General features: G+C 41.8%; 1 protein-coding gene and 1 long non-coding RNA gene across 2 annotated transcripts in view; one reads left to right on the forward strand and one right to left on the reverse strand.

The window, feature by feature from the left end:
• Positions 1–19,559, forward strand: part of LOC122687096 (ATP-binding cassette sub-family C member 4-like) — an 860,243-nt gene that overhangs the window by 6,341 nt on the left and 834,343 nt on the right. Inside the window, exon 4 of the mRNA XM_043892534.1 lies at positions 16,869–17,093. Within this exon, the coding sequence (XP_043748469.1) occupies positions 16,869–17,093 (225 nt within the window). The remainder of the gene's footprint in view (positions 1–16,868; positions 17,094–19,559) is intronic.
• Positions 780–18,024, reverse strand: LOC122687109. Its single transcript, XR_006339016.1, has 3 exons — positions 18,013–18,024; positions 5,406–5,409; positions 780–1,070 (listed from the first exon to the last, which is right to left on the reverse strand). It is a non-coding gene; the product is annotated as an uncharacterized LOC122687109 (long non-coding RNA).

Here is a 19,559-nt window from a genome sequence, read left to right on the forward strand (position 1 = left end):
AGGAACTCCAGTTTCACCATGAATTCTGTGCACCCTCAATGCTGCTTTCTCTCCCTGGTTGTGGGGATGGATTCCTGGTTGAAGGGGGATCCTGGGAGCCTGGCATTGGCAGGGGGTGGAGGAGGGGATGTGCAAGGCAAACCAGATGCAGAAAGCTCTGAGGTCAGTGACCTCCGTGACCCTGAAGGGCCTGTATCAAGACCCCCTAGTGAGACAGTCCCCCTGGGGACACAGTGCCGGCAGCCCCTGTTCTGGCTGACCTGCTGGAGGTCTGCTGCAGACCCCCTGGGTGGCTCGTGCTCTCCGTGGTCCCTTAGCGCTGCCTTAGGGACACGGGCGGGCTGTGAGTGTGTGAGGGCAGGAGGATGGAAGATGCAGCTGCTGTGAAAGGGGGGTTTTAGGTGGAGGAGATAGTGAGTTGTCATCAGTCCATTGTGCTGGAGTGAGATGGGTGAGCCAGGTGGTTTACAGGTGGGCGGCATGGCTCTTGTTTAAAGGCTGTGCTGTACTGAAGGGCCCACGGGCAGTGGATAGCTGGGTAGGTGAAGTCCGCACCACACAACTGGAGAGACGGAGAGTCTGTCAGCTCCCAGGGGACTGGGTGGTCCTTGGGGATGGAGTTCTCACTGATGTCAGAAGAGGATTGGCCACTGTGCCAGAGGGTGGGACAGGTGTGTGGGGCAGAATGCTGTCTTTGAGAGGGCACTGACCACCTGGATACTGCAGTGCCTTGTGAAGGGCTGGGTGTGGGAGAGGGAGCAGGAGCCCTTTAGGCTGTCCCAGCCCTTCTTTGTCCCGTGTGCAGCTGTCCAAGTCGTGGTATTTCCACATAGTCACAATAAGTCTCTGTTTGAAATGCACAGGTGGCAAGCTGGTGTGGCCTGTTTGTGCAGGATTTCCTGACCTCACACAGCAGAGCTCTCATGAATTCTGCTTATCAGGAAACCCTGGGGCCTCGGTGTCTGCCTATGACTCATGTTAGGTGCCTGGTTGGATGAGTGGCCTTAGGGTTTAACGTTGGATCATATCCCGGAGCAGGTCTTTCTCTGCTGTCCCTGGTTCTCTAGTTTCTCTGTGTGCCGGGCCTGCTGGCAAAAGGAACAGGTAGAGGACGCAATCACCAGAGCACCTGAGAAATAAAAGACTAGGAAAGATGAGGTTGAGAGGGACGGAGTCAGCTTGTGACTGATTCCGACGACTTTATTGAGGGGTAACATACATATATATACTAACAGGATTTACCAAATTTTAGATCAAAGACTTGCATACGTGCAGAACTGCAGACAGTAGTTTTAGCTCAGGAGTTTTATCTTAACTCCAGCAGAGCATGGCACCAGTGTCTTACAATCAGTTAAAGACTACCTAGACATAAACCATTCACAGGAGCCCGATAATCTCATCAGAGTCAGGAAAATGGGCAAATGGTGGCTGCAGCGATTTCCTTGAGGGAGGTGAGAAAGGCCAATTTGCACTTTAACAAATCAGGGGTGGCGGGACAGAGAGGGACCTCTTAGATCTCTCTCAGGGCCGAGAAGGGGCCTGAGCAGTCAGGCCGGCTCCCCGCATCTCCCCCTTTTCTTTTGACTAATGGCCATTATATCTCCCTCGAAGGAAATGGCCGCGTTTGCAAACAGGAAAACATCAGCAATCTTTTATTTATCATCTCAGATAAGCATTGACAAATGTAAGGGCCAAAACACAGCAATAACAATATGCATATAATGATAAAAATTATAGATTTCCACCAACCACTATGAAACCAGGCAGATATCTGACTCCAAATGCTGGAGTCAGAAAAATTCATAGCGGCTACTTGTTGTTTCATATCTTCTAAAGCATCAGAAACATTTGAGGAATAATCAGGAATATATACACAACACTCCATTTTTATTAAGGCACATGTTCCCCCTTGAGAGGCTGTTAGAATATCCAGAGCCATACGATTTTGTAGAATGGCTTTACTCATCTGTTTTCGTTCTTCATTAAGAGCCTCTAAAGCTCTTCTAGTATCTGTCAAAGCTTGTTTTGTAAAATTGTTCAAAGCCTCTACCCTGAGCATAATATCAGTGGCTCCTAAAGAGGGCACAAAAATTGAGGCTAAATAATCATACCAATGAAAAACAGAGCGTGACCACCGGGCTTTAACATAAGGTAAATTAACAGGTTGACTAATTTTTTGCTTATGAATTCTCCCAGGGGCAAACACAAACCCTAGGGTACATCTCCCCACCCATCCTACAGGGAGCCAGGGCCAAAGGTTGTATCCACAAATCCATCGAGTGTTATTTGGGGCTACCCATCTTATACCAGGGCTATTTTCCCAATCTGTCCGCGGCCAAATAACAGACTTGTTGACAATAAACGTTACATCCATTACAGTCTTACATTTGTGGGTAGGCAATAGTCCCATATGTTTCATGTGATATCCTGGAAATTCCCGGCCTCCAAAAGCTGGTACATGAGTCTTTTGCTCCCAGCAAATGACAGCAGGGGTCAGTAGCTGTCCTTTTTCAGGGGTCATCCAGAAATATTCATCCCAAACTTGGTAGTAGTCACCCTCAAATCGATTAAAATCATTAGGAGAAGAAACAGATCTATTTTCATAATATAAGTACGCATTAACAATTTCCTGATAACTTTGTGTTACATTAAAATAAAAAGAAGAAGCGTGTAAAGGATCAGAGCATCGAGAATCTATATCAAAATTAACTGTAATTAAGCTTTGATGTTTCTTCTGATATTCTTTTAAAAAATCACATAAAGCCGAAGTTTCATTTTTTGGAAAGGGAAGCACCCACCAGGGTAATCCTTCTGTAACTGATACAGGCATGCTTGTGCAGACCCAGCAGGCTGTTTCATTGTAAAAATCAGCATAAGTGAGCCCAGGAAACGAAAGCATTGGCTTCAGCCTGAGGGAAGGCTTGATTCATTATCGTGCATGCCAAAGCGAGGGCGTTGTAAGCCAGCGCGTAGAGTTGGGCCGTCTCTGCAGCCATCCTCCTTGCTTGAAGGATAAACTCATGCATCTGCTGATTTGTCGGGAGAAGATTCCTCTGCTATAAAGTCAGCCGACCTAATTGCTGATTCAGTAATCTCCTCCGTCTGGCGTACCAGCCTTTCCGGGAGCCAGCGCGGTGCTTCAGCATCCTGTGGAAAAACACATACATGACCCCTCCCCCCAATTAACATGGGATCTGGGCCATGCCAGTTATTATCCAGCGGGTCTTTCCACAAGACCATCGGCTTTCTGCTGGAAATCTGAGGGTCCCAAAATCTCTGCGCAGCTGAATGTCCTTCTTTATCTAAAATTGAAAAATTTAGAATATATAAAGCGTGATTAAGGTAATTTCTGGGTAGAAGGGGGTAGAGCTCCCCCCTCTGTATTTTTTGAAGCTGTAGTTTCAAAGTTTGATTAGCACGTTCCACGATGCCTTGACCCTGTGGATTATAAGGAATGCCTGTTTTTAGGGTGATAGAAAAAGAGGAACAAAAATTTTTGAAGGCAGAGGAGACATAGCCGGGGCCATTATCAGTTTTTATAATCTTTGGCGTGCCTAAAACGGAAAAAGCATAAAGACAATGTGAGATAGAATGTTTTGCGGCTTCACCAGTCTGTAAGGATGCCACAATATATCCTGAAAAGGTGTCAATAGATACATGAACGTACTTTAAATGACCAAAGGAAGGGACATGAGTGGCATCCATTTGCCAAAGATGATTCGGTAGAAGCCCGCGAGGATTAACGCCAAGATGTGGAACTGGAAGAAACTTAGGGCAAACAGAACAAGATTTGTCGTGCAGTCTCTCGAGGGATTTGCAACTGCAAACGAAGAGTATTACTATTCTGGTGATGTAGTGCATGTGACTGCTGTGCTGCTTCCACCTGTGAAAGAAAAACTCTAGTGTGAGAATCAGCCATCTGATTTCCCATAGATAGAGGTCCAGGAAGCCCAGTGTGGGCACGTAAATGTCCAAAGAAGCAGGGTAAGGTGCGCTGTTGCAGCAGAGACTGAATTGAACGTAACAAATGTTGAATGTTAGAATTCACAGTAGAAATAAAGGGAACGGTTTCTATATATTGCAAAGCATGAGCAATGCATTTGCTATCAGTAAACAAATTAAAAGACTGTGAGGAATATCATGAGCATACTTTATGAATGGCTGAAAGTTCTTTTTCTTGAGCCGATGTATAGTTCGTCTGCCAGGAGAAAAGGTATCATTAACCACAAAGGCAGCGGTTCCGTTGGAGGATCCATCAGTAAAGATCATAAGAGCATCTTGAATAGGAACATTAGAAACATTCTTTGGAAAAATAAATGAATGCTGGCTGGCAAAATGCAAAAGTTTATCAGAAGGTAAATGATTAATAATTTGACCTGTAAAGGAGGAAAAGGCCAAAGCCCACGAGTCATTAAACTGAAAAAGCCATTCCTGCTGTTCTTTGGTATAGGGCACATAAATGTAAGCAGGATCAGCTCCTAACATTTCTCTGGAAAGACGCCTTCCTTTGGCAACGAGGAGGCTAATGAAATAAAAAAAAGGAGTAAGAACTTTTGAAGGCGATACAGGTAAATGGATCCACTGTAAGGGAGCATTTTGATATAACACTGCCGTCGGGGCATGTTTAGAGGGAAACACATATAGTCCCCACGGTTGAGAAAAATCCAGGACTGATCTCCTTTAGGATGGACTGGTTGGATCTCCTTGCAGTCCAAGGGACTCTCAAGAGTCTTCTCCAACACCACAGTTCAAAAGCATCAATTTTTCGGCACTCAGATTTCTTCACAGTCCAACTCTCACATCCATACATGACCACTGGAAAAGCCATAGCCTTGACCAGAAGGACCTTTGTTGGCAAACTAATGTCTCTGCTTTTTAATATGCTGTCTACGTTGGTCATAACTTTCCTTCCAAGGAGTAAGAGTCTTTTAATTTCATGGCTGCACTCACCATCTGCAGTGATTTTGGAGCCCCAAAAAATAAAGTCTGACACTGTTTCCACTGTCTCCCCATCTATTTCCCATGAAGTGATGGGACCGTATGCCATGATCTTAGTTTCCTGAATGTTGAGCTTTAAATGAACTTTTTCTCTCTCCTCTTTCACCTTCATCAAGAGGCTTTTTAGTTCCTCTTCACTTTCTGCCATAAGGGTGGTGTCATCTGCATATATGAGGTTATTGATATTTCTCCTGGCAATCTTGATTCCAGCTTGTGCTTCCGCCAGCCCAGCGTTTCTCATGATGTACTCTGCATGTAAGTTACATAAGCAGGGTGACAATATACAGCCTTGACGTACTCCTTTTCCTATTTGGAACCAGTCTGTTGTCCCATGTCCAGTTCTAACTGTTGCTTCCTGACATGCATACAGGTTTCTCAAGAGGCAGGTCAGGTGGTCTGGTATTCACATCTCTTTCAGAATTTCCCACAGATTATTGTGATCCACACAGCCAAAGGCTTTGGTATAGATGCTAAAGAGTCTTAAAGTCACGTGAGTCTCAAAGCATAGCCATTTGGCTGTGTTTGAACTGAGCTGCTGGTTTTTTTTTTTTTTTTTTCTTGCTGTCCTGGGCTGTTAGCCCCTTGAGTAATGTCACTAAGCCTTGGATGGATCCCATTCTAATATGAGTCCTGGGTCTTGGCTGTGGCAGCTCATGGGAGAAGCTGACATAGAGGCAGAGGCCACAAGATCTAGGGTTCTTCCTGAGATGGAATTCTCCCCACTGTGGTGCTAGGAGTGTTGATTTTACAGTTTTCCAGCCCCAGTAATACTTCCTGCTGGGGATCCAGGAAGGCCAGGCTGGGGGCTGCATAATGTGACACTGGTAGAGCCCTGGGCCCCTTCAGGAGGTTGGTCGCTGGGTGGTCATGGAGGAGAAGTGGGGAGTAGAGGACGTAAATGTAGCAGCTCATCTGTGTAGTAGTACTACTAGCAGTAGTAGTTAAATAATTGATTTTCTGAAGCCATTCCTGTGTTGTGATCAATCTATACTGCTTGTTGTTCTTTATATCTTAGATGGTGGAAGATCTAAACTCAGCCCAGGATTTTCTAAAACACAAACATGTTTCCTTTTTGATCTCCAGCCCTCTTTTAATCCCTCAGGTGCACAGAACACCCTGTGCATCATCCATGATCCCAAGCAGTGTGCTCTTACCACCCACAGCATGAGCGGAGCCTCCCAGGTACTCCTGGCAGCACCAGTGAGAAAATGCAGGGTGACATCAGTCGAGGGTGAGGCTTTTCGGGTTTTAAAATTTTGAGATATGGAAACCTCCGTCCTATGAGAAGGGCTTCCCTGATAGCTCAGCTGGTAAGGAATCTGCCTACAATGAGGGATACCTGGGTTCGATCCCTGGGTTGGGAACATCCCCTGGACAAGGGAAAGTCTACCCACTCCGGTATTCTGGCCTGGAGAATTCCATGAGCTGTCCTGTGAGAACTGAGGAGTATCTCTACCTCTCAGAGAAACAAGTACCGGGCTAAGAAGCCCTTGTCGGTCACTCCTAATTAGAACAGAGCAGCCGGAGAGTTCCCAGCATACCTGGCCCCTGTGTGCACCTCCACAGGTACTGCGGGTGGGGAGGGCCGGTCTCCGACTGCCCGGGGCCCTCAGGGTGGAGAGGAGGAGCCTGAGTCACAGAGACCACCTCCCCAGGTCATCAGCGCTTCTCTCTGAGGGGCGAGGTCTCCATTGCTGGTGTGTAAGTGGAGTGACCTCAGAGAGCCAGAGTGGGTTCAATCAGTCCCTTCCCCTGAGAGGGGAGGTGTTGCCGGGAGTTATGTCCTCTTCCCAGGACCCTGAGAAATGGTCCAGGCTTGTCCAGTCACTTGGCCTTTGTCTGAGGCCACTTTTGCTGGTGGTCTCTGGTCCAGGTGGAGGCCGTGGGAAGCCCATGTGTGTGTAAACATTCATTCTGGAGCTCAGCTGATGGACAGGAAGTAAACAGGATCCTCTGCATCCCACGGGACTCAGGGCTGGTTCCCCAGGAGCTGAGTGGTCTTTGCGTTTACCCAGCCCTTTCTTCCATGTGTCCCTCACTTTGCTCAACCCAGGAGGCTGAGGAGTGGGTGCTGGTGGCAGAGATACTGTGAGCTGAGAGCAACCACTGAGGACCACACAGCGAGGGAGAGGAGGAGGGGGCACTGAGCCAAGCAGATGGGGACCTGCAGAGCAGACCTGCTGTGTGTGCCCTGCTGGTTCCTGAGCACATAGCATTAGCCATTAGGTGTTAGTAATAACCACGGTGATGACCTCGAGTTATAAAATAAATGAGGGTTTTATATCCACCTTCTTTTCTTTTTCTAAGTATATGTAAGTTTTTAATGTAAAATTAAAAGAATTTTTAAAATTGAAGTATGATTGGCTTACACTGTTATATTAGTTTCTGGTATACATCATTAGTGATTTCATATTTTATACAGTACATGATAACTTTAGTTACCAACTGTCACCATGCAAAGTTATTCCAATATTATTGAATATATTTCCTATGTTGTATATTATAATCCTGTGATTTATTTTTTAAAAGTCTATATATTTATTTTTTGTCCCCGATTCCCTTTTACTTATAATTTGGAATTTGTACTTCTTAAGTTCCCTCACCTGTTTTTGCTTGTTTCCTCCACCCCCTCAATCCATTTTCTTTATGTAGTCAGGGAAGTAGGAGACTCTTTTTAAAAGATTGCATTCATAATGGTTAAAAATTTTAGCAATCTGCTTAGAAGTAAAACTTTAATTGCAGTCTAGAAAATTTGGCTTTACAAGACTTTTCTCAAGAGTTCTTATTCCACTGTGACCACCTGTGAGCAATAATGAGTTTTCCAAGCCCTTTGTGAAACCAGGCTCTGCCATTAAGAAAAGAGTAAATCTCTTACCAGGACTTCTAATAAAAGTGATGAAAAACCCTTGTTTTTATGGTGGTTTCAGAGCACTCTGAGCTGTTGTTGCTCGTTTAGTTGTCCCATGATTCCTCCGAGGGAGGCAAAATGGGTATTTTCACAGATAAAGACCCAGAGGCCCAGGAGGACACAAGATGGGCTTAGTGTCATGTGACTTGCAGGTGGCCCACCTGGTTTCTGAAGCGCAGTGTTCTGACTCCTAGACCTGTGTTCTCTGTGTTCTGTCCTCTCCTCCCACAGCCTCCACTGAGGCTCAGAGCCAAGAAGGGCTGTTTCTCTAGCAACAGCTCTGGCCCTTCTGTCACCTGCTTTGTATAGTGTTTTTTTGTTTTGTTTTATTTTTAATTTCCTGCAGATTTTTAAGAACATTTCATAAATACAAGAATAGAATGAAAGGTAACACAATGTGTCACTCCAGAATAGGGCTCTTTGGCAGAAAGATTGTTGTGAGTTGATTCTGTTTTTCAGAAATAGACACAGGAGAAACTCTGAAGACACAATAGAACTTATTCTTCTGAGGGACATTTACACTGATAAAGGAAGTCTCCTTTGTAAAGGTGTCTCCCTCTCTGTACCAGAAAAAGAAGGATGGCTCTAAATCACAGCAGGATCCTATTGAAGGACAGTCTTCAAGAAGAATGAAATCTGCATAACACACCCAACCCTGCTGTAGTTTAAGCTGCTTTTCCTGTTAACCTTTCATAGGTGCCTCATCACCTTTCCTTCTGTCTTTAGCTGGAGATGCATTTGAGGTGGTGGCTTGGGCATCTCAGGGAGTTGCTCAGTTCTTCTTGATATTTCGCATGTGTATCAGAAATATACATGTTAATAAACTTCTGTTTGATTTTCTATTGCTATTCTGTCATTTATTACAGAGATCCTCAGCTAAGAATTCAGAAGGGTAAAGGGAAATAACCCTCTATGTCCCCCTAAGTCAGCTTCAATAATTGCCATAATGAGCAGTCTTGATTCATCTGAGACTCACCCTCACTTCCCAAGATTATTTTAAAGCAGTTCCAAGACATCATATCATTTTTATCCATAAATACTTGGGTATGTATCTTTAAAAGATATGGAATCTCCCCCCACTAAATGTATTTAGCATCAACATTATTATTATTATTCATAAATATTAACTTTAATATCATTACTATCTAGCCAGTGCTCACAGTTGTCTTTCCCCTCTTGCTGTCAGAAGCAGTATAAAATAAGGTACATTTGGCTGACATAGGTTATACAGATTGCTTTTCTGTTCTCCTCCACCCCATGCCCCTAGGTTGTTTGTCCTGTAGAGATTCCCACAGCCTGGATTGGCTGATTGCTTCTCCCCCTGTGTCAATTCACATGTTCCTCTGGCACCTTAGGTTGGTGTTTAGGTCTAGAAGCTTGATGTAGCTTATTTGGATTTTCTTCATCCCTTTTGTCTATGTAGGAGGTAGGGTTGTATATATCCCTTATAATGTACATAACATCTTTTGTGTGTGTGTGTGTGTGTGTGTGTGTGATGTTGGAGCTATTCATGATCCTCGCTCAAGGTCCATTAATTTATTAAGGGTTGCAAAATAGAGATGTTTTAACCTCTTTGGTTAACACTGAACTATAGTATTTATAGGGAGAGTAGGGGAAAATAATTTTTTCAGTTTTTAAAACCTGTTCTCAAAATGATGAATTGGTTCTCCTCTAGTGAGGAGAGGGGCTAGTGAGTTTTTATTGTTGTTTGGTTTGGTTTTGTGAATGTCAGTTTGAGCTCATGGATTTCAGCATTTCTGACCTGCTTCAGTCCATTTCATTTGTTATGCTTGTGCCAACCTTTGGCCCTATTTGGGCAGTGGGAGTCTATTCAGGTTGGGTCCTAAGTCTTCTGCACATGCTCTAGAAGTCTTGGCAAATTTTTTTTTTTTTTTCTCATGTCTTTTGTTTTGTTTTTTGCTTTCTGGTATGACAGGATATTTCTAGTTCATTTTGTACAGCATTTGCTCAGCCCTGGAATCATGCAGTTCTCCAAGCAGCCCTGTCTTCTTTTAGTGTGAAATGGTATTTAAAGACTATAGTCTGGGTGCTAGAGGAGCTTATTGCTCTTGGTTATTGTTTCTTGGCTTTTTTCATTAGACCAAGTTAGAATACATTTTTTTAAGGTAAATAAATATGTTTACATGGGTGTTTCCAATCCAAGTCAGATGCAGGACACTAGTGTTTTTACTTCATCTTATTGTGCTTATATCTGTATCTCTTTTCTCCCATCATCTATTCTCTTTGTCCCATGTCTAAGCCCAATTCTCATTGATATAAACATAATTATTCATTTGTTTTATCTTATAATGTGACTTCTGAAAACATTATAAGATTTATCTTTTTGCAGTTCATATTCCCTTCATGTGGGTGTATGACGCAGAGAATATGTTTTCAAATTGTTTTGTTTAAAATCACTTTTGATAGTTGTTTTTTGTATGGCTCTGTGAACCAACAGGATGGGTAGATATTTAGGTACTTTTATTTAAATTTACTTTGAAATTTTGGGAATTGCTTTTTAAAAAATTAGTTCTTTTATGATTATAATTCTGTATAATGTATTTATGATTCCAAAATCAAGACAATGTTACTTTTAAAGAAGACTGATATCCTTGTTAGTGCTATTCTTTTTTTTTTTTTTTCATTTATTTTTATTACTTGGAGGCTAATTACTTTACAATATTGTAGTGGTTTTTGCCATACATTGGCATGAATCAGCCATGGATTTACATGTGTTCCCCATCCCGATCCCCCCTCCCGCCTCCCTCCCCATCCCATCCCTCTGGGTCTTCCCAGTGCACCAGCCCTGAACACTTGTCTCTTGCATCCAACCTAGGCTGGTGGTCTGTTTCACCCTTGATAGTATACTTGTTTCAATGCTATTCTCTCAGAACATCCCACCCTCGCCTTCTCCCACAGACTCCCAAAGTCTGTTCTGTACATCTGTGTCTCTTTTTCTGTTTTGCATATTGGGTTATCATTACCATCTTTTTAAATTCCATATATATGCATTAGTATACTGTATTGGTCTTTATCTTTCTGGCTTACTTCACTCTGTATAATGGGCTCCAGTTTCATCCATCTCATTAAAACTGATTCAAATGAATTCTTTTTAATGGCTGAGTAATATTCCATTGTGTATATGTACCACAGCTCCCTTATCCATTCGTCTGCTGATGGGCATCTAGGTTGCTGTCATGTCCTGGCAATTATAAACAGTGCTGCGATGAACATTGGGGAGCATGTGTCTCATCAGATCTAGTTTCCTCAGTGTGTATGCCCAGGAGTGGGATTGCTGGGTCATATGGAAGTTCTATTTCCATTTTTTTAAGGAATCTCCACACTGTTCTCCATAGTGGCTATTCTAGTTTCCATTCCCACTAACAGTGTAAGAGGGTTCCCTTTTCTTCACACCCTCTCCAGCATTTATTGCTTGTAGACTTTTGGATAGCAGCCATCCTGACTGGCGTGTAATGGTACGTTGTTCTGGTTTTGATTTGCATCTCTCTGATAATGAGGGATGTTGAGCATCTTTTTATGTGTTTGTTAGCCATCTGTATGTCTTCTTTGCAGAAATGTCTGTTTAGTTCTTTGGCCCATGTTTTGATTGGGTCATTTATTTTTCTGGAATTGGGCTATACTTAGGAGTATATCTACCTAAAGAAACGAAAGACCTATATATAGAAAACTATAAAACACTGATGAAAGAAATCAAAGAGGACACAAATAGATGGAGAAATATACCGTGTTCATGGATTGGAAGACTCAATATTGTGAAAATGGCTATACTACCCAAAGCAATCTATAGATTAAATGCAATCCCTATCAAGCTACCAACGGTATTTTTCACAGAACTAGAACAAATAATTTCACAATTTGTATGTACAAAAAACCTCGAATAGCCAAAGTAACCTTGAGAAAGAAGAATGGAACTGGAGGAATCAACTTGCCTGACTTCAGGCTCTACTACAAAGCCACAGTCATCCAGACAGTATGGTACTGGCACAAAGATAGAAATATAGATCAATGGAACAGAATAGAAAGCCCAGAGATAAATCCATGTACCTAGGGAGACCTTATCTTCGACAAAGGAGGCAAGGATATACAATGGAAAAAAGACAAACTCTTTAACAAGTGGTGCTGGGAAAACTGGTCAACCACTTGTAAAAGAATGAAACTAGAACACATTCTAACACCATACACAAAAATAAACTCAAAATGGATTAAAGATCTAAATGTAAGACCAGAAACTATAAAACTCCTAGAGGGGAACATAGGCAAAACCCTCTCCACCATAAATCACAGCAGGATCCTCTATGACCCACCTCCCAGAATATTGGAAATAAAAGCAAAAATATACAAATGTTAGCACTATTCTAATTCTCCTTCTCTTTTTAGGGATAACTTTCAAGGCTAATTTTGACTCATCTTTTTATTAATGTATTTTAAATATAGTTTTATCTGAAATTTTAGTTTTCCTACTGTGCATAATGAAAATTTTCAATGTCAATACTGTAATCTCTGGACTTGGGTTTATAAGGATTTTTCTGGAAGCTTGAAATGTACCATGGAACTCTGATTAAAACTCTTTGTGATCGTAGTAATTCCTTATTCCTTCAGAGCAAGTCTGTAGCCATTCCAGGCTCAGATGGCAAGACAGTGCAAGAGTGGAGGTTAGCAGATGCTTGCATGGGGTTAGTTTCTGCATCCAGAATCTACAGGGTGAGGAATCTTCAGGCTTCATCCCTAATCAGTTGAAACTAAACCAGTTTCTGGAGGCTGGGCCTTGGGCGTCAAAGTGCACTTATCCCCTCCCATGTGATACTAAGGTACAGTCAGGTTGAAAACCACCGTGTGAAAGATGAGTGAAGGCTAGGATATCTAGAATGCTGGTGGTTATTATTTCCCAGATTCACTGCTTTTCCTCCTTATCTCTGGATTTTTCTCAACTCCACTTTAGAACTCCCCCAGTTCTAAAGATTAATTGCCTGTTCATTTTTTTCCCCCTACAAGCTCACTCTTTTCTGCTTATATGTTTCACTCAAGTGTTTTTCTTTGTTAGCTTGTTTCTATTTTTGTGTCTATATTTCCATGAAAGAGATATGGGAAAATTGGGTGAGAAATGTTTCAAGTACATTAGCTTGGAGGAGGAATTCTATCTACTACAGAAGTTCTAGTTTCTAACCTAACCCTGCAAGAAGTTATCCTAAGAAGCAAGTGGTGGGACCCAATATCAGGTGCTTTCAGGAGGCTGAATACTAAGGACTCTATCAAGAAATGTCTACCACGAGCTTCCCTGGCAATCTGGTGGTTAAGATTCCATGCCCCCCAGTGCAAATGCGAGGGTTTTTGATCCCTGGTCAGGGAACTAAGATTCTGCATGCCACAGGGTGTGGCCAAAATAAAAAGTCTGTCTCAGAGACTCAGACTCTCAGAGAATCCTGAATAATGGATGTTGTGGTATTAAATTCTGCTCATTTAAAGAATGTTTATGATTTCAGAGTTGTGAAGAATTCTTGTGAAAGAATAAGAACTATATTCTCAATTGGTTTGTGGAAAGAATATGCATGTGGTCATAGATTTATGTCAAAGAGGAAGGGTTTAAGGGGACAGTGTTTGATCTTGTTCCTGCTTATCAAGAAAGTTTTAATTCGGTTAGCTTCATGATTGATAATGTATATTTTCTCAGTTGTTTTATTTCTTATCAGTCGAAGGTGAGAATTGGGAATGTACAGATGAGAGAATTCCTTGGTGGTGTCTGCCCGCACCAGTGTACACGTGTAGGGGCGGCTCCCGGAAATGGCTGCCGCCAGGTCTGTGTCCCCATGGTGAGCCACAGCCACTCCTTGCCTCTCTGAGAGACTGTCCAAGGCAAGCAGAGTCTTCTGAAATTTGGTCTATCCTTGGGATTCAAACCACTGTTTCATTTGGAGTTAATACTTGAACTAGAGCATTGAACATATGCAGAAGTTAATCTTCTGGTAGCTGGAAAAGCTTTCACCTGGTTTGCCTCAGCCAGTTTTACCAAATGTCAGAAATGGAAACACTCACAGTCACTTCTGCCCTGTGTGTTCTGGAAGCTTTGAAGAATCATTTTTAATATGTGTATTCTTAATCTCTGTGTGAACTTGGGGTTTTGTTTTCACAATTTTGTGGTATTCACTATTTTGCTTTCTATATTTTCTTTTTGAGAGACATTACTGGAAAATTATTTTTTTACTTACTGTTATTTTTCAAATGGAGCAGAATATCAGTTTTCTCTTTTCCATAGTTGCAACTTAAGCCAGAATGGAAATTCCTTGTATGTTATACTTTTCATCAGTTCTCAATTGCCATGACTGTTCCTTGCTGGAGGTAAAGTTGTGTATGTGTGCTCAGTCACTCAATTGTGTTTGACTGTTTGTGACCCCATGGACTGTAGCCTGCCAGGCTCCTCTGTCCATGGGGTTATCCTGGCAAGAATGCTGGAGTGGGTTGCCATTGTCTTCTCCAGAGGGTCTTCTCAACTCAGGGATTAAACCTGCATTTCCTGTGACTCCTGCATTGTGATGGATTCCTTACTATTGAGTCATCAGAGGAAGTCCCAAAATAGTGCTTAAAAATAATAAATGACTATCCTCCCAAACTGCATCAGTAACACTTCATATTTGAAATCCTTTGTTATCTTTTTGAAAGATTACAAATTTTCTATCCCAATTAAAGAATAATCATTATCAAGAAAAGAAAGGATTGACAGATGAGTGGAAGATTGAGCCATGAACTGGCATTATACCTTAATGAGGCTATTCTTCAACTGTTTTTTTTTTTTTAATTTGGCTGTGCTGGGTCTTAGTTGCTGCCTGTGGGATCTAATTCCCTGACCAGGGATCGAACCAAGGTCCCCTACACTGGGAGTGTGGAGTCTTAACTAAAGGACCACCAGGGAAGTCCCTCAACTGGGTTGTTAAATATTGTTTCTTAGTGAAAAACACCAGATATGCTTAGTCAGCAGTGGCCTGCCTTTATTTGCAATCTTTTTTGCTAGATTTGTTGCATTTATCCATATTCTGTTTGGGGAGTGGCATTACTCTTATTTCTCCTGTAGTCACAAGGATGTTAGGCTCAAATGGAGAGCTGAGTAACAGGCATCAGTGATTCCCAGAGAGAATCATAAGTTTTAGGAAAGTTTGGGATGGCACATATTACTGTTGTGCTTCTGGTGGTTTGTGGGTACAGCACCAGACTGCCCTTGGTGACACCTGGGCTGGGACTGCCTGTGTGTACAGTTTTGGCATTCTTGCTTCTCTGTGTAGGACTCCACATTTCTATCTCAGGAAACTCTATAAACTGTGTGTTTGACAGTCCGCTGTATGAGGGACTCTTCCATGAGCTCTCTGTGCCTTTTGGGATGGATGACAGGACATGGTGGAAATGTATCAGAACTGATCATTTCACTCAGGTCTGATCATCTTACACTTATTCAAATAAATAATGTTTCCTTTATCATCTATAGTAGATGGAAATTTCCATGACTTCATGGAGGGAGAGGCAGTTGGTGTAGCCTGTGAATGTGTGTGTATGCATGCAGTGTCCATTTGGTAGAACAAGACATGAATGTTAAGGTTTAATGAGACCACCATATGAGGGATGGGGGCACCTTTGATAAATATCCTGATCAAGCACTGGTTGGCTGAGCAGAAAATGCTTGGGGTTTTTTTTTTTTTTTTTGGTGTTTGGTGTTATGGATTCTCCTTCCCTCCTCTTGTGTGTGGGTTCCTCAGCTTTGGACAGACAGAAGGGAGCTATCAAAGCAAACCTGTCAGGTAAGCCAAGCTCACCCTGTCTGTGTTAGTAAGGAGGGATTGCCAAAAAAGAAAAAGCCCTGTTCCTGAAAGATTTCCAAACTTTTGGCATTTTGTCTTTTGAGAAGTCGGTGGAGGAAATGATATTGCGGGCCAAGGTGTTTAGTTTTGGCGACTTGGATTTGTTGAGTGATTTTCCTTGATGGTGAAGAAGGGGACCTGGGGTGAAGGGAACCTTCAAGGAGTGACCAGAGAGAGGAAGTAGGTTGTGGGGTGGAGCAGCTGTTTGGCAGGGTGGGTAGGTGTTGCTGTTTCTTTGCCTTTTTCTTTGGGAAAGAAGCTTGCTTTCCCTAAGTCTTACTCTGGGTAGAAGCCTCCGTGCATCCTGAGTCAATTGGTTTAGCCTTGGGGAAGAGAGGATTGGAAAAATTTCTTCCAAACCACCAAGTGCAGTGGATGGTGGATGGAGAACCATGGAAGACATCATTTTTTACCTTGGCCTCCGCCGTGTTTATTTTTTTACTCCAAGGAACATTCCAACTTCTAGGGGGTAGAGGCATATTGAGGCAGTGCTCTCGGGAGCTGAGAGCCTGCAGAGCTCCCAAACCTGGTTTCTTTGTGGTACTCCAACTGAAGCTGGTTTCCTTTCTCTTGATCTACAGACATGTGGAGTTTGGGGTAGAAAAGAGAGAATGTGTTTGTGCCAGTATCTTAGTTTGTAAAGATTCACAAAGAAGGTGATAAAAGCATGTCTCCCATAGATGAACCATATGTGACTTTCTATTGGGCGGGGACTTTGAGAGTATGGGGCCAGGGGCAGGGTGCCAGCAGGCTTGTTCCTGTGGAAGCAGATTTCTTGCTCTTCTTCTGCCACCTTTTTCTTTATTCATCTTAAGACTCAGTTGGTATCGAGCCTGTTTGTGATATTTATGCTGAGCATCCACAGTGTACTAAGCAAAAGGCACTAAGGCTTTACTATATATGAAAGTAAAATTTTCCCTTAAGGTTAGGACTGTTGCCACTTGTCTTATAGGAGATATTGGATTTGCATATTTTTCTTTTAATTTAGCCATGAATGTAGCATTTTGTCAAAATGTATGTTTAACATGCTAATGATAAAAATAAATCTTGTGTTAAGAAAAACTGACATTTCTAATTAAGACTTTTTTCTTTTCTTTTAGGAAGGCACCAGAGTAGTTCAACCCATATTTTTGGGGAAAATGATTAGTTATGTTGAAAACTATGATCCTAATGACTCTGTTGCTTTGCATGAAGCCTACGGCTACGCGGCAGGGCTGAGCGCCTGTGTGCTCGTGTGGGCCGTTCTGCACCACTTGTACTTCTATCACATTCAGCGTGTGGGGATGAGGCTGAGAGTAGCCGTGTGCCATATGATCTACGGCAAGGTGAGTGTCACTCGGTATCACAGTGTGTACCTCCCCTGAAGAATCAGGAACATCTGGGGAAAGTTCTCTGTAAATCACAAATTTTGTAACTGAAATCATTTACACCTTCCTAGAGAAGCTTGCTTTTGCATCAAGCCAAGTTTGTTGTTGTTGAAGCAAACTTTACCAGTAAACGAAGAAAAGTTTTCTTTCAAGATCAAGTGTGGGCTGTCCTTGACAACTTTTAGCCACAGGCTGTGGCATAATAACCACTAAATTTGTAGTGTAAAATATTAAATTAATATTCAAGAATAAGTATTAAAAGTTCAAGTTGATTTTCAATGTCTTCATGACTAAATCCCATAGTGCTGTTTATGGAAATTTTTTGTTGTCGTTCATTAATACCTTCAGTTACATCAAATTTGTATTTAAAAGTGAACTTTGACGATTGGATATATAAAACTATATCTAAGAGCAGAGAATGTAATTGATAAAGGGAATGATTCTAATTTTAAAAGACCCATTAATTATATTCAATATAATTATGTTTGCTAAAGAAAAATAAAAAGAGAATTCATGCCAAATATAGACTCACTCCTTTTAATTTATAGATAATTTTTGTTAATGGTATTAAAGAAAATAGGATCTTTGAGATGAAACTTGACATTTTACATTGTTTTATTAATTCTAGAGAGAATTTGTTGCTCTTCATTTAATTATTTTAAAACTATGTTTCCTTTTATTTTTAGTATGTATTGTAGCACTTTTAATAAGAAGGGATTTAATGTATTCAGTGATTTTGTATTGAGGAATGCCATGATATTATTCCATTGTTTACCCATGTCTAAACTAGTGTAAAAAGAGTAAGGCTTTCAGGTATCTTAACAAAGGTATTGCCACAGATATATCAGTGTCAAGAGCTGAAGGGCTCTGTATAAACTTGATCCTGGATATCTCTTTGCCTTAGACTGTTTAAAAAAAATCCTTATTTGACTGTATTGTATCCTTGACATTTTCAAAGAGAGTAGATTTTAAATGTTCTCACCACACATGTAAAACAAGATAAGTATATTACATAGTGGATATTTTTAAGTGGTTTCACTACAGTGATCATTTCCCAATGTGTATTTATACCAAAGTATCATGTTGTAACCTTAAACATATGCAATTTTTAATAATAAATAAAGTCCTCATTGAAAGATAAAACCAAGCAGCTTAAATTGAAAATATTGCTGCTTTTACCTGGTTGCTGCTTATAATAGAGCTTCTGTTTCTTTGCAATACTTTTTTCAGCAGAAAGTGAGATGTCTTCTCCTCATCTTTCCTTGAGCAGAGTCTTGTACTTTTCAGGATTGTGTGAACCTGGGGACCTGGCATCTCACTTCTTGTTTGGCAACAGCATCTGAGCTGGTTTCCTGCTGGGTGATGTGGAAATTGCAGTTGTGCCGGTACACTCCAGTCAGGCATCTTCATTGTCATGTATCATCATCTTTGTTATTATGTTGCATCTTTAACTATTTAGGAGATGGGTATTCAGATTTCCCCACAAATTGGCTAAATGTTTGTCTTTCCAGATCATACTTAACTCTTACAATAGTTACGAACTTTTACCTGTACGGTGTTGCAAAAACCTTAAGTTAGGTGTGAGGTGATGGTTTAGTCAAAGATCACTCTTTGCTGCACAGGTGAGCCATTGTCCACCTGTTTTTCTTCCTCTTCCCCCCAACACTTTGGAATCTTGCCTTTGGGAAATGTAATCTGCTCTGGCATGTTGGCTTCAGTTCAGTTCAGTCGCTTAGTCGTGTCCGACTCTTTGCGACCCCATGAACTGCAGCAAACCAGGCCTCCCTGTCCATCACCAACTCCCGAAGTCCACCCAAACTGATGTCCATTGAGTCGGTGATGCCATCCAACCATCTCATCCACTGTTGTCCCCTCCTCCTCCTGCCCTCAATCTTTCCCAGCATCAGGTCTTTTCAAATGAGTCAGCTCTTTGCATCAGGTGGCCAAAGTATTGGAGTTTCAGCTTCAACATCAGTCCTTCCAATGAACACCCAGAACTGACTTCCTTTAGGATGGACTGTTTGGATCTCCTTGCAGTCCAAGGGACTCTCAAGAGTCTTCTCCAACACCACAGTTCAAAAGCATCAATTCTTCGGCACTCAGCTTTCTTTATAGTCTACCTCTCACATCCATACATGACCACTGGAAAAACCATAGCCTTGAGTAGACGGACCTTTGTTGGCAAAGTAATGTCTCTGCTTTTTAATATGCTATCTAGGTTGGTCACACCTTTCCTCTCAAGGAGTAAGCATCTTTTAATTTCACGTGTTGGCCTACTTGAATGTAAATATCTCCTAAGAAGTTCATTTGCTGGCTTGATTTTAACTAAAAGGTTGGCCCTCTATGAAGTCAGGAATTATGGAAATTATAACATAGACACAACTTGAAATTCCAGAGATCTGGAAAAGACAAATTTCCTCATGT

This window comes from Cervus elaphus, chromosome 30 (genome assembly GCF_910594005.1).
Source record: "Cervus elaphus chromosome 30, mCerEla1.1, whole genome shotgun sequence".
Taxonomy (NCBI): Eukaryota; Metazoa; Chordata; class Mammalia; order Artiodactyla; family Cervidae; genus Cervus; species Cervus elaphus.